General features: G+C 41.0%; 1 protein-coding gene across 4 annotated transcripts in view; it reads left to right on the forward strand.

Moving 5' to 3' along the window:
- NEB (nebulin) overlaps positions 1 to 15,819 on the forward strand; it is a 439,712-nt gene that overhangs the window by 112,742 nt on the left and 311,151 nt on the right. For all 4 annotated transcript variants that reach the window (XM_085869257.1, XM_085869259.1, XM_085869258.1 and 1 more), the window contains exons 21-33: positions 1 to 63; positions 519 to 617; positions 777 to 881; positions 1,710 to 1,817; positions 1,929 to 2,240; positions 7,158 to 7,364; positions 7,677 to 7,781; positions 8,129 to 8,236; positions 8,409 to 8,720; positions 9,535 to 9,738; positions 9,885 to 9,989; positions 10,166 to 10,273; positions 12,319 to 12,630. The exon at positions 1 to 63 is cut by the window's left edge and continues 45 nt beyond it. In XM_085869257.1, coding sequence (XP_085725383.1) covers positions 1 to 63; positions 519 to 617; positions 777 to 881; positions 1,710 to 1,817; positions 1,929 to 2,240; positions 7,158 to 7,364; positions 7,677 to 7,781; positions 8,129 to 8,236; positions 8,409 to 8,720; positions 9,535 to 9,738; positions 9,885 to 9,989; positions 10,166 to 10,273; positions 12,319 to 12,630 — 2,148 coding nt within the window. The remainder of the gene's footprint in view (positions 64 to 518; positions 618 to 776; positions 882 to 1,709; positions 1,818 to 1,928; positions 2,241 to 7,157; positions 7,365 to 7,676; positions 7,782 to 8,128; positions 8,237 to 8,408; positions 8,721 to 9,534; positions 9,739 to 9,884; positions 9,990 to 10,165; positions 10,274 to 12,318; positions 12,631 to 15,819) is intronic.

A 15,819-nucleotide genomic window follows, 5' to 3' on the forward strand; every position in this document is an offset into this window, starting at 1 on the left:
TGGATGCCACTGCACTCTGTGGAGGCAGAGATGAATAAGAAAGCTGGGGATATCCTTTGTGACGTGAGTCCTTCCATCTCCATCTGCTCATGTCAGGCATTGCTGAGTGCAAACCTTGTGAATGTGAATCTTGTCTGTCTGTGTTTGTGAACTATTTACAAGTCTTCAGTTGTTTGTTCACACGACAGAGAAGCACAATAGTGTCCTGTTATAAGGAATACACACGTCTGTGGACTGGTCGTTGTTGAGAAAGTTTGTTAAAATGGGACTTGTGATGATGAAATGAATGATGATAACGATTTTTAAATCCATTTGGCAGCTCGAATGGGGCTTTGTATGCTAAATACCTTCTAAAAATATGAATAGAAGACCACATGATCATTGAGGATGTGGACTGTAGATTTGTGTCATCAGTAGTGCTTCACAAAAATGGTTCCTATGATTTTGATTCCATAATTATTGTGAGGTCAAACTATTGTGATATTCAAGCAAATCTGTGTTGCTTTTTTTTATTGTAGAAGAAGTATCGACAGAAGCAAACAGAACTCCCCTTCACTGCAGTGGCTGATGCTCCAACGATGCGCATGGCTCTGACTAGTCAGAAGAACCTGAGTGATGTGAGTACTGTATCTGGGACCAATATTGGACTTATCTCACAAAGTTCACAAAATCGATTTAAATATTTGCAAATTCACTTTCAAAGAATGAGTTCCCAGAAATTCGACATTTCTTAAGAGACCTCCTTTTTCCTTCCTGTGGTGCTTCGCTGAGTGCAGTTGCAGTACAAATCTGGTGGTGAGGAGGGACTTCACCATTATACTCTCACACCAGATGTGCCACAGTTCATCCAGGCGAGGGTAAATGCTATCAACCTGAGTGATGTAAGTAGTCCATCAAGAATATTAATTTATTTATTCTTACCACCTGGAATAACCCTTGCCCCTCTCCCATCTTCAAAAGCAAACGCATTTTATCAGATATTTATATCATCTGCTTTGTGTTGGCTGAATGGTTAGGGTTATGGGCTTGGGATTTGAGGGTCCTGAGTTCAAATCCTACTTGGCCACTGAATTAATACCAGGTGGGGTTGACTCACTCTGTCATTCTTCTGAGGTCGGTAACATGAGTACCAGCTTGCTGGGATGATTGAGCCATTTGAGCATCCCGTGTTGGAGTGGTGACCTATCCAGGATTGTGCCCAATAGCCCAGGAGACTGCTAAGGCAGCACCAACGCTCTGCACAGAGTATGGTCCCAATGAATGGATTTATAGCACACTCAAATATGGTGCAATTTCTCATCACACCCCTCCTTTCTTATTTGCGTCATACATACCCCTTCCCATCCTCTTCCTCCTACCTCCTCAGAATATTATTTCCCTCTATCTCTCCACTCTTCCCACACTCCCCAACTCTCCTTTCTATTTCCTATGACCCTCTTTATTTTCCTTTTTTCAATTGAAATGTTCTCGATTTAGATGTCCTCCTCTCCCCTCACCCCTTCCCCCAATGCAGATATGATGAAGAGAAAGCTCTGTATATCTTTTTGAAATTACCTTTTTGAAAAGAATAACTTTCGTGATACCAAACTATTTATATATTTTATTCCAGTGTCATCCTGAAAAGTAATGATCCTCAAAAGGGATCAGTGTTTGGTGGGAAAAGGTATGCAAATTATTTGATAACATAGTATGTACTGTTTTTGTTCCAGAATTACTATCGATTGGGCTGGGAGGAGGCTAAGCAGAAGGGATGTGATGTCAGGTTGGACGCCATCCCTATCAGGGTGGCAAAGGCTTCACGGGACATTGCCAGTGATGTAAGTGGTGACTAGGGGAGAGTGAACTGGTTTGGATAATAAGATGGTCTCTTCCTTTGACTGCCTGGCACATCTTGTATGATGCTAATTTTGCATTCATTTCATTTCCAGAACAAGTACAAAAAGGCCCATGAGAAGGAGAAGGGACATCATATTGGTGCTCAGAGTCTCCAGGATGATCCCAAGCTGGTTCACTCCATGAAAGTGGCCAAGATGCAAAGTGACCGCGAGTACAAGAAGGCTCACGAAAAGAGCAAGACAAAGTACCACATGCCTCTGGACATGATCAACGTGACGCAAGCCAAGAAGGCCCAGGACATTGCCAGTGATTTGAGCTACAAGAAGCCAATCCATCAATACACGATGCCACCTGATGCAATCAGCTTTACACGTGCCAAAAGAGCCAATGAGCTTCAAAGTGATGTAAGAGAAAGCTTACTGCTTTAATGTTATCCAGTTTTGCCAACCAATGACAGCATTAAACAAACTTAAATGGCAAGTGGTTCATCAACAGTTTTAGGGTTATTTCGGATAACTTTATTCATATTTTATTCATGGAGTAAATTAAATTTTTGATCAACTCTAAGACATTGCCAATGAAAGTGATATAGATCAACAACAATGACCATCAATGGCTCAATTGCCCACACAGACTGAGTCATTGATTTTAAATGTATGGAAGATTTGTTTAAGCGACCTGATTCTTAGCCGTACGTCTTACTTGACCTATGTGACATGGATTTATGAAAGGTGTAATCTGAACATAAAGCTTATTTGTAAAAACTATGAACCTGCAACTTGCAGTGCTTTCAGAAAGTATTCATGTCCCTTGACTTTTTCACATTTTGTTGTTATAGCCTGAATTTAAAATGGATTAAATGAAAAAAAAATTGACACCAATCCACAAAATACCCCATCATGAGAAAGTGAAAACCTTTTTTTGGAAATTTTTACAAAGTAATTAAAAATGAAAAGTTGAAATGTCTTGCATCATGAAGTACCGTATTTCCGGTGTATAAGCCGTGGCCGTGTATTAACCGCACCCCTGTTTTTCACCCTCAAAACAAATGAATATATTTATCATTTTATTTTCTGATCTAGATCTAAATAGGTTTGAACATTAACTTTGTACGGAACAAAGTGATGGAAGTATCAGCACGTTTACTCCCATGTCCGCTTAATTTAATCTAACAGTCTTATTCTCATTTTCAATAAGTTGGAGAGAGAGAGGAGAGGATACCAAGAAGTTTTTATTTTTCTTTCTTATTTTTTAATGTTATGAAGAGGATTTTTTGTTTTGTTGCTAGAAAAAGGGGTTCATAGCAGTGTTATACATATTTCTTGTGGATTTGTGGCCCTGAAAAGGGCTGTTTGGGTTTGATGAAGCTTTGCAGCTAAACACGATGAAATCCTCCTCAATGCTTTTCTCGTCGAAGATGGCATGTAACTCCTTGTCTGAATCAGGGTAGAGCAAGTCCCTGTTGCTGTCACTGTCACCGTCATTTGCAGCCTCCTCCTCCCAAGTGATGTCATCCTCTGTGCCATCCATGTTGTTGGAGATGCAGCGAGCAAATGCTCACTTGATGATGTCTGATGGTATCGCCTCCCACATCTTGACGATCCAGCCAAAAATCATCAGAAGGTTGACCTGTCTCATCCTCCCGCTCTTGGTGTAGGTCTTCTCCCCCCACTCATTATCCGGTCGGACCAGCAGCGACATAGCCTGTCCTTTAATGACTTGTTGATGGACACGTTGAAGGGCTGCAGGAGCAATGTCATCCCACCTGGGATGATGACGAGATTGGTGTTGGTCCGATTGGGCAGCATTTTGGTTTCGTCAGTTTTGTGCCAACTGAATGCATCCAGGACTAGCATGCTCCATCATCAGGAGAGACTGCCATCCGGACTACTATTCCAGACCGTGCGTACCCAGTCCTGGACCAGTCTAGAAATTATGTGTGAATTTCCACTCATGTGGGTCATACGGTGGTTATATGAACACCGGCACTCTCCCAGTCAACAATGCTCAGCCAATGTAGTGATGGGAGTAATGGTGAAAGTTCAACCAAGATGCATGTGGTCAATGCTCCTCGGAATCTGGATCAAATATCCTGGTGGGAAACACATCACGAAATGTTGATTTTCAAATGATGAAAATACCAAGTCCGGGAAATAGGAAAGTTCATCTGTGTTTGTTCCACCGAGATGCAGCTAATGTTCCTCTAAACCTGGGTCAAATACAAAGACCTGCAAAGTAAGAAAGTTCATCTTGTCGACACAATTAATCCATGGGAAGCAAGTTAGGAACCACTGATAGAAACAAGGGAAATGAAGAGAACCAGGAAGAACGAAGAGAACCAAAGGAAGCCAAAATAACCGATCAGCACTGGTACTACTTTAATGCTTCACTGTCCTGTGGCGCCTCACTCTCATGAGAGTCTTCTTCCTTTTTAGATCCATTTCCTGCCCTCATATAGAAAAGTACTCGGGGTTGATTGGTTGTTCCTAGTTTTATACCACGCCCTGCTATCCAGCATTTCCTAGCGCAGCGTCAGCATGTAAGGAACAAGCTTGGTGGATTAATTCTGCCTGCATCGGATGTTCATGTTGAAAATGATGCATGTAAAAAGATAGTCACCAATACAAGTCCCTCGTCTATCCACCCCTTCGACTGCACATGAAGAATGGTGCCGGCTGGAAACTTGTCTTTGGGCAGCGTCGTCCTCTTAAGCACGACATACAAGGGAAGTGGGGTGGGTGCTCCATTATTGGACTCTAGCTATCGTGTCTAATTCTTCTTTTGATGTGAGACCAGGTGTTCATCTTCTTTTTTGTTTCATGGCGTTTTCAGAGCCATGAGGCTCAATATACGCCACACACCTAAACTCCGGGTGTCTCTTGGCATCTCTAGACATTTCCAAGCTTCACATTTCATTTTCACACACAGTTAATAAAACGCTGTACAAACTCTTAACCTGAACCGATTTTCAAAATTTAAACTGTGTAATTGAGCTAAACAGCAGCTCCGACTGCCACAAAAGTGTTCATTTGGAATATAATTGAAATTTAGCATTGGTCGTTTTTAAGACTGATTTTTTTTCTATACCCGTGTATTAAGCGCTTATTGCGGTTTATATATTGCAGTTTATATATCGGAAAATACGGTATTCAACCTCTTTGCTATGACACTTACATTAAGCTCAGGTACATCCAATTTTCTTTGATCATCCTTGAGATGTCTCTACAACTTGATTGGAGTCCACCTGTGGCCAATTGAATTGAATGGACATGATTTAGAAAAACCACCTTTCTCTATAAGGTCCCACAGTTGACAGTGCATGTCAGAGTAGAAACTCTACCATGAAGTCCAAGGAACTGTCCATAGCAGTCCGAGATAGAATTGTGAGGAGGCATAGATCTGGGGAAAGGTGTAAAACAATTTATAGAGTGTTGAAAGTTCCCAACAGCACAGTGAGCTCCATCATTAGGAAATGGAAAGAATATGGAACTACCCAGACTCTTCCGAGAGCTGGCCGTCTGACCAAACAGAGCAATTGGGCAAGAAGGACCTTGGTCAGTGAGGTGACCAATAACCCAATGACCACTCTGACAGAAATACAGAGCTAGTTCCTTGGTTGAGAAGGGAGAACCTGCCAGAAGGACAACAATCTCTGCAGCACTTCAGAAATCTCGGCTTTATGGGGGAGTGGCCAGATGGAAGCAACTCCTGAGAAAAAGGCACATGACAGCACACCTGGAGTTTGCAGAAAGACACATGACAGACTCTGAGAGCATGAAGGAAAAGATTCTGTGTTCTGATGAGATGATAATTGAACTCTTTGGCCTGAATGCAAAACGCTATGTCTGGCAGAAACTGAGCACAGCTCATCACCCATTTAACACCATCCCTACCGTGAGGCATGGTGGTGGCAGCATCATGCTATGGGGATGTTTATCAGAGGCAGAGATTGAGAGCCTTTTAAGGATAGAGAGAACAATGAATGGACCCAAACACAGGAAAATCCTTGAGGAGAACCTGCTTCAGAGTACAAAAGACCTCAGACTGCAGAAAATATTTATGTTCAACAGGACAATGATCCCAAGCATGCAGCCAAAGCAATACGAGGATGGCTTCCGAAGAAGAACATGAAAGCCAAAGCCCAGACTTGAATCCCATTGAGAATCTGTGGAAAGACTTGAAAATTGCTATTCACCAACATTCCCCATGCAACTTGACAGAGCTTGAGCAAATCTGCAAAGAAGAATGGGAGAAAATCCCCAAATCCACATGTGCAAAGCTGATACAGACGTACCCATGAAGACTTGAAGCTGTAATCGCTGCCAAAGGCACCTTCTACAAAAATTGACTCAGGGGAGTTGAATATGCCTGGTGTTGGCTTAATGGTTCAGGTGGTGGACTTGGGATTATAGCATCCTGAGTTCAAATCCCACTTTCTGTTAAATTAATACTAGGTGGGGTTGACTCTGCCTGTTATCCTTCTGAGGTTGGCAAAATGAGTACCAGCTTGCTGTATCCTGTGTCGGAGTGGCGACCCGTCCAGGATTGTGTCCAATAGCCAAGGAGACTGCTTAGGCAGCACCAACGCTCTGCACAGAGTATGGTCCCAATTGATGGATGGGTTGAATACTTATTGACACAAGAAATTTCAGCTTTTCATTTTTAATTGATTTGAAAAATTTCTAAAAACGTTTTCACTTTGTCATTATGGGATGTTTTGTGTCGATCGGTGACAAAATTTTTAAAACTTGATCCATTTCAAATTCAGGCTGTAACGGAACAAAATGTGACAGTCAAGGGGTGTCAATACTTTCTGAAGCCACTGTATCATCAGAATCCACAACGTATTTCACATTTGGTAGGGCAACCTTTCTATCTTGAGAATGTTTCAGCTTTTCTGGCAACAGTTTCTTTTTAAATAGCGTCATTACACAAGCGACTCTTTTTTAATCCAACTGGTGTTTCGAATAATATTTACAAGTTAATTGCAAAAACGTCTACAAATTCGTAACATAATTATTTATTTACTTTGCTTTGTATTTTTTGCTCGTACTTAACGAGATATGTCAAAGATTGGTTTTAAGGTGAATCTACTTCCAGTAAACCTGATTAAAACGTATTTGTTTGTTGTCATTGACACGAATGTTATCATTGATATTATAAACTCGATTTCAATGATAGAAATTGGGATTTAAAAAATATTCGCTTATCAATCAGATTTTAGTTAGTTTGGTCTCCAGGTGGATAAGACGTTCTGTTCGCTGCAGAAATAATTATTAAATCATGAATGAAACTAATGCCTCGCAATGCATTTCCCACAGTATGCATACAAAGCTGACTTCACAGATGTCATCCAAGGCAAAGGTTGGATGCCCCTCGGTTCAGTGGGCAATGAGACCATTAAGCGCGTCTCAGATTTAAGCAGCGAGCACAAGTACCGTCAATCTCCAAATACTATCAAGTTCACATCTGTGGCTGACACCCCTGATATACTGATGGCTAAAGCAAATGCCTTGCATGCAAGTGATGTGAGTAAGCGCAGATTCCTCACAATAACCTGCACAAGCCTCCACAATTCCCAACATCAATACTACCATGATTATCTCCACCACCTTCTACCTCTGCTATCTATACCTCTATAATATTTACCTTGTACTCTCATAATACCGTAGCTCTCTATTCCATCTACCCATTCTAATAACATCTACTAGCACCATTTTCATCTTTTTGTTTACATGTAATATGGCAGAAACTCATTGCTTGGCCTCTCACAATGCTCTACCTCTTATGCAACTATACTCCATTCTTGTTCCTCAGTTCTGTCATCTTCTGTGTTTCAGATAATGTACAAATTGTCTGCAGAAGAAGGAAAGCACAAGTATTCCTTGCCGGTAGATTGTCCAGCATTCATCCAAAGCAGGGTGAATGCCATCAACCTCAGTGATGTGAGTTTATTTTTTAATCTGCATGTCCTTTTCTATTTTTCAAGTTTCAATTATGGTGATATTTTCCTCATAACAATGGTCACACCTATCACACATGGTAATCAAGCTTCAATGCTTGTTTTCATGAAGAAAAAAAAAATGGAGCAATTAATAGCAAGAAGGGGGTTAGCACATATAAGATAAGTAAAAACTGATAGATTCAGTTCATAAGATGTGGATAAAGCACAGGCATAAGAAGCCAAATGGCCTCATCCTGCGTCTAGGTTTTCTTGTATATTCTGCTATGTCCCATTATTCTCGAGACCATGAAACATGAACTGTATAAATGTTGATGTCTATTTTGACAGACCTACTACAAACTGAACTGGGAAGATGAAAAGGCAAAGGGTTGTGATGTGAGGGTTGATGCCATCCCCTTCCGAGTGGCCAAGGCCAGCAGAGACATTGCCAGCGATGTGAGAAGTTGAACAATTATCCAGTATTTGTGAATGCTTCAAATGCCTTCTTCGACTTAAATGATTTATAAAAGTGTTTTTATGATTCAACACAATACTTCTCAAGTAACAAAAAAAATTGCATCGCAAGTATCATCAAATGGCTGAATTATATCTGTTTACTTATTTTTAGTACAAGTACAAACAGGCGTACGAAAAGGAAAGAGGACACCATGTGGGTGCTCAGAGCCTTGAAGATGACCCCAAACTGGTCCATTCTATGAAAGTGGCCAAGATTCAGAGTGACCGTGAGTACAAAAAGGACTTCCAGAAAAGCAAGACAATTTATCATGTCTCCATGGATATGATGGATGTGATCCAGGCCAGAAAAGCCCAGGATATTGCCAGCGATCTGGAATACAAGAAGAAGATCCACCAATATACGATGCTTCCTGATGCTGTCAGTGTGGAACTTGCCAAGAATAGGAACCTTCTGCAAAGTGATGTAAGAAATGGAATGAAAATTGATAACAACAAAGCATGTCTACTATATGTGACACATACTCACAGCCAGACAATTCAAAGATTTCATTTCCTACTCAATAAAGATACATTTTTTTTGCTGTTCTTTGAGATGTTCCATGTCAAAAACCATCTTAAAATAATGAATAATATTTTTGGTAATTGAATAATATTACAGAGATAACATTCAGTGATAAAATGTTAATTATCAAAAATATAAACCAGATGGGCCTGCTGAATACACAACTAACACTTTTTAGTGTTAGTTTTTTGCATATTTAACGAAGTGTAATGGAGTTTGATATGCCTGGTGTTGGCTCAGTGGTTAAGGGGACTGGTTTAGGACCTTAGGGTCATGAGTTTGAGCCCCTGTCGACCATTGAATTAATACTAGGTGGGGTTGAGTCAGCCTGTCATCCTTCTGAGGTCATTGAAGTGAGTGTCAGTGTCTTGGGGTAATAACCATATAGGGTAACCTGTGTCGGCGTGGCGACCTGCCCAGGACTGTACTCCTTTCCGATGAAACTTCCTCGGCAGCCCGATATGCCTTCACAGCATGAAAGGAATTGTATTACTATTATTATTGGAGTTTTGATACACTTTGTAAGTATCAGGGAGTTGGATACCCTTTTTCAAAAGTTTTGTAAGGATTTTTTACTTTTCAACAAAGGCACTGTTAATGTTTCTAAAGTTCACTGAAGCATCGCATGTGAAGTTCCAATTGGAAAAACGTAAAGCCAGAAAATGTTGAATGAGATTCTGCAAAACATTATTTTGACTTCGTTCTTTATTTTCAGAATTTGTACAAGGCCGATTTGGAATGGCTCCGTGGAACAGGGTGGGTTCCTATCGGATCATTGGAAAATGAAAAATGCAAGAAAGCAATGAAAATCCTGAGTGAGAAGAATTACCGCCAACCTGTCAACAAGTTCACCTTCACCGCTGTGCCTGACTCCTTGGAAATGGTCCAGGCTAAGAAGAATGCCGAACAGATAAACGACGTGAGTCAAATGTCAGCTTTACATTGACCGAACCGCCCAGGAACAACATTATTAATTTCATAATTTGGTTTCAGCGTGTTGTGTTTACCAGATGATGATTGATAAAGCTTAGAATCAGCATGTTGTGTTCACCATGTGTCCTGCAGAAACTATACAAGGCTGGAGGAGAGAAAATAAAACACAAGTACACCCTTCCTGGGGATATTCCTCAGTTTATCCAGTCGAGGGTCAACGCGATCAATATCAGCGATGTGAGTTTAAATAAAAGAAGGTTTCTGATCTCCACATTGTGGATGAAATTAAAAAAAGATATTCCTGTTGCTCGGGTTGTAGTCGATGATCAAATCTAAAATTAACTTGTATCTATTTACCATTTGTGATTTTCATTTGGTAAAACGTTGTTGATTAAACACTGCATTTATGACAGAACTATTACCGACTGGGCTGGGAGGAGACCAAGAAGAAAGGATACGACATGAGAGTGGATGCCATTCCTATCAAAATTGCCAAGGCCTCGCGAGACATTGCTAGTGATGTGAGTGCCTGACATCTTCACATTCAATCCAAAGCTCTTTCACAGACATGCAGCAAAATAATTTACAGTGACAATGTACTGTATGTCCAGTAAGAGATAATTGTATATACCTTGTATCTGTGGCTCCTACAAGACATCGAAGTTGCCTTGAAACACTTTTCCTATTTCGATCTAAATCTTCAAATGTTTGAAATTGGCCAAATTGAACAGACAATCCATAAGGACCAATTTTATGGAATGTAAAAAGTACATTTTTGTGTACAAAGTCCATAAAGGCTTAAAGACTTCATCGTCAATATAAGTTATACAAGCACCAGAGAGAATTTACCGACAAGGGGTTACCAAGCTGGAAATACATACGGTATGTAGTTTCTGAAAATATCTATTACATATTATTTTGACTCTTCTTTATATAGTTACATGCAACACATTTCACAATTATTCATTCCAATATTTTAGATGTCCTTTTAGATTTCTTGAAAACCATTGACAAGCTGTTGAGATGATGTTACTTCAGCTTATTTTTGACCATATCTGAGAATAGTCATACATGTTTGGAAAAAATCATTTTCGATGTTTGTTTATTTTTTACAAGAAAACATAAATGATGGAGTTTCTACTACAAGTAATCCTACATCAGGCGAAAGAAAAAATTTCACAAATAAATATTTGTTTCCTCTCTTGGGAAATATATGGGTGTAGCTGGGAAATGGCATCTCATCGGAAAAGAGAAAACACGTCCCAACGAGAAGGGCACTCGCTAGAGCGCATACCTCCGCCCCGTAATGCCTGATCCACGAGAACATATCTGGCCCAATACATTTTTGAGATATCGTGCTATATATCGGTTTCGCCCTACGTCTCAATGGTGAATAATCACTTTAAAAAATTCTAGTAGTCGGATCCAGATCTGGATCGTCATCTAAGTCTAATCAGTTTGTCCCTGTCACACACCCAACCTGTCCACAAATTTTCATCCGGATTCGTCCACAACTTTTTGAGATATCCTGTACAAAAAACAGACAAACAAACAAACAGACAGAAAGGCGTGAAAACATAACCTCCTTCATCTTCAGTAGCGGAGGTAATCGATCAATTTGTTGCACAGACAAACACTCGGATCTAACATTTTGACCACAGAGTGATCTTCATTTGGCATTGAAGAAGACCACTGTGTGTTAATATCGTCCCAGGTGAAGATCACTCTGCAATCAAAACATTACACCTGAGCCTTTTTCCACATGATGGATGTGTTGGGTTTGATGTGCCTTTTGCTTATTTCATTGATGTTTCCTCTCTTACATTTAAATCCAACTGTTTCATCGCTACTCCACATAGTTTCACCATTAATACTTGCAGCCAGATGGTGTTTCTAAATTTGTTCATTAGATTGCTTTTATGGCTTTTAGGGAAGATCCATTCCAGCTGGGCATCATATTGATGTAACGACTTGGTTGTGCACAGCACAAATCCTACAGTGCTTTTTGTAGAGACGAGGCTGTTGTGTGCTGGCACCTTGTCTAAATTCAAACATCTTTTCCTGAACTTCCATTGGGAAGTGAACATGAAATTACCCAGCAGAATATACAATTTGGCGTATCTGGGGAAAATCATCTATCTATTAGGTAATGGAAGGAACATCTAACTCAGTGAATGTGTTGCATGAACAAAGGTTAGGTTTGGAATTTGTGTCCACAGAGTTGTCCTCAACTAATGTTCAAGTTGGACCCTTTACTGTATACGGCTGGGTTAATATGTCATACATAATCCCTGTTGAGGACAACTCTGTGGTTGAGAAATCACCCTGTGTATTCCTTGCTAAAGAGACCAACTCTCCTATTCCAGAGTGGTTCAGGTCACATTTCTGCAAAGGATATAGCTCATGCCACCCATTGCACTTACCATTGTATTTGATTACTCATCTCATATTTCTGGTGAATCTTATCAAATACACAGTAAATGTTGATTGTAATGTATACAATGACTAACGTTGTTCAGATATAAATGGCCTTCATGTTGAAAGTATTTTTGTGTTTTATTTTCAGTACAAGTACAAACAGGCGTACATGAAAGAGAAAGGAAGACACGTGGGTATGCAGAGCCTCCAGGATGACCCCAAGCTGGTTCACTGTATGCATGTAGCTAAGATTCAGAGTGACCGTGAGTACAAGAAGGCTCATGAAAAGAGCAAGACAAAGTACCACTTTTCAAATGACATGATAAATGTGATCCATGCCAAGAAATCCCAGGACATGATCAGCGATCAAGGGTACAAGCAGAAGATCCACCAGTACACCATGCTCCCGGATGCTGTTAGCTTTGCGCTGGCCAGGAACAGAAATGACCTGCTGAGTGATGTAAGAATTGACTGTGTTCTTTTCTTTTGTTGGTGTTTTTAATCCAGGTATCGATGCTCATGGATGAGTAAAACAATAGGGCAGAAATGGATCAACAGATAATGTGGAGCAAAGGGTGGGATGACGACAAATGGATAAACCACAGCATAAGGAGCGGAACGTATAAAGGGTGAAAACATGGTCTCAGTGCATATAGTGAAGCTCAGTTGTGGAATACAAGCGATCTTGAGCTGATGCTGGGCAGCAGACCTATAATCCTTTAGGGAAGAGCTTGAGGCCCAAGTCACATTTGCTCTACGGCTAGGATATGGTGGCCGTACCCCCCCTGAATTGACAGAAACGTGCGGCGGCCACAGAGTTTCCGCGGTGGCCTCAGGGTGGCCCTACGCCGTATGGATATCTTTTACAGGCTGTAGGGGTCGCCGTGGAATTATAGCGCGGAGTTATAACTTTTTTCATTTCTACGTTGGCCGTAGCAATTCGACAAGCCAAGCTGTGACGTACAGTAGATGTGTTCCACGTCGACCATACGTAGGGCATACGGTGGGCTTGCGTTATTCGTGCGGCTGCCGTAGGCTCTTATCAATGAAAAATGAATTTTGCCAACCCCCAAAAAATTACGGCGGCCGCACTATTTCCACGGTCGCCGTAGGGTAGTCCTAAGGCGTCCCTGTGTTCAACGTATGGTGGCCTTGCGGTCTGTGTGACAACCTGCGGGCAACACAGGGTCGACGCACGGTTCCCCGACGCTCACCTTGCGTCCTACGTACGGCCTCCGTGGCAGTCTGCGTCGACCGTGCGTCCACCGTGCGCTACCACTCGAGATCGTAGTATAGGTGTTTGTCTATACTCCGAACTGGTATATTCAGTTATATATATTATAGTTATAGTATATTCAGTTACAGTAGACGCCGCTTTATAAATCCACCATGGGACCACGCAGTTTGGATTTATTAACCGGCTGGATTTATTAAGCGGAGAACCTATTTTCAGCCACCTACTGGATAGATAAGACAAAAAGCGAATGTCGTTAAACACTGCTTTATGCTACAAAAACATTGATTTATCAAACGGTGACAAGGGGATTGTTCAAATGAATCTCTCCAAGGTCGCTTGCTTGGGAGGGAAGGTTTTGCGCAAATATTCCTTGATTGAATCCGTCACGTGGCGGAAATCGGGATGGGCAAAACCTGAGAGCTGCATCCCCTGTCCAATTTGGCGAGTGCCGTCCGCATCTCTGCCACTGTTGGCATCGGCTCGGGTTGGTCGTCGCTTTCTTCCCTTGGCTATTGGGATTCGGGGTCGGAGGGATTCGAAGTCCGTCACCAGTTGCTGTTTTTGTTGTTGTTGTTGTTGTTGTTGGTTTTTGGTTTTTTTTCACTCTGCGGCAGCGCATACTACATCAAGCTTAGGTTGAGACCGCCCACGTGCCAAGCAGGTGGATTTATTAAACGGCGGGTGGATTTATTAAATGGCGGGTGGATTTATTAAACCGGGGGTGGATTTATTATCCGGCAGATTTCTCGATGTAAAATTCCGTTCCAACTCATTTTGGTCACAATAAGCGGCTGGATTTTATAACCGTGGATTTATAAAGCGGCGTCTACTGTATATATATATATATATATATATATATATATATATATATATATATATATATATATATATATATATATATATATATATATATATATATATATATATATATACTGGTATATTCCGAACTGTTATATTTTTATTTCAGTAAAAAAAGAACTGGTATATATACCCACTCGTTACCGTCCGTCTGGCCGCACGTTCGCCTGAGGGCCCCCCTGCGGTCCCCCTGCGGTTGCCTTGCGGGCACCTTGCGTCTGCCTTGAAAATTCTATGGCCGCCACAGGGACGCCCTAAGGTCATTGTGCGGCATCAAATCAAAGACCGTACGGCAACCCCACGTTTTCGGTCTCCACAATTTATAAATATGCCGTGCGGCTCCCGAAAAATAAAAACATATGTGACTGCTACATTGTGTGACCGTAGAAATACTGCGGCCGCCCTATAATTGCTAGTGGCCGTAGATTTTGTAGACCCTACGGCCGCCATGCCAAATGTGACTTAGGCCTGAGGAAACTCATTGTTCAGAAAGATAGTTTTACAGGTGAGAAAAGAGAGGTATGAAAGAATGTAGGTGAGAGTGGAATTTAGACTCTGGGAGGGTAACAAGTAAACATGGAAATGGTTTCTCGCAAAACTTTTCTTTCATACTTTGATCTAAGCTTGTATAAACCTCACTGTTCTATAATCATTAATTGAAATAAACAAGGGTCAAATACAGGGATCAGAATTATTTATAAAGTTCAGGATGGAGGAAATTCTCACAGAATAGGAGGAAATTTTGGAGTTTAAATGTCATTGGTTTGTTTGGAGAAATTACAAAGTTTGCAAGCCATACTGTGCTTAAAAAAAATCATGTTGCTGCTCTCCCCACCCTGGATATTCCAGTAATATCCTAATGAGTAGAAATGTGCGGGGGTCCGTGTCAATTTATATACATCTTTCTTGAAATAAATAAAAAAGGAAGAAGAAACTTTGGGGTATGTTTACTTTGTGATAAGGTAAGTAGACTAGCATCCCAGAAGTTAGATCAAATGTGTTTGAGGAGAGCAGAATGAAGGATTTGGGTTATAAGCTTCTTGAAACCAAGCCTTTCCTTCGGAGATTTACCATGTTGCTTTCAGAATATCAGTAAAAACGTAGCTGGCCAATTAGTGACCTTCATCGGGAGTGTAATCTGTGTGCTGCATCAGTCCTGGTCTGGTATAAATTGATGCCATTCCACCCATAATGGTTGACACTTAATGCCCTCGGGGCGATTTTAGTTGGTGCTAAAATGCTCACGCCGTAAGGAAGCACCCAAAATCCCTCTCACAATAAAGGAAAAATCAAATGCATGTCACATGTTGTCCAGCTGACTTGGGGAAATCGATCTCCTTCCTATTCCCACTTCATTGCACCATGTTTTTCTCACGTTGTATGACAACACATCCGCATTAAAATAACAGATCAAGTTATTTTATTGTTGTACGATGAACAATGCTGTGTAGTTCTCCAGGCGTCTGTTCGTCATCCTTCGAAGCTTTCCCATTCTTTTCTCACCCTGACCCTTTATGCCCTGTTCCTTGATGGGTATATTAGAACTCGGCATCA

This window comes from Eptatretus burgeri, chromosome 2 (assembly GCF_056783735.1).
Source record: "Eptatretus burgeri isolate ZD-2024b chromosome 2, Ebu_testis_v1, whole genome shotgun sequence".
Taxonomy (NCBI): Eukaryota; Metazoa; Chordata; class Myxini; order Myxiniformes; family Myxinidae; genus Eptatretus; species Eptatretus burgeri.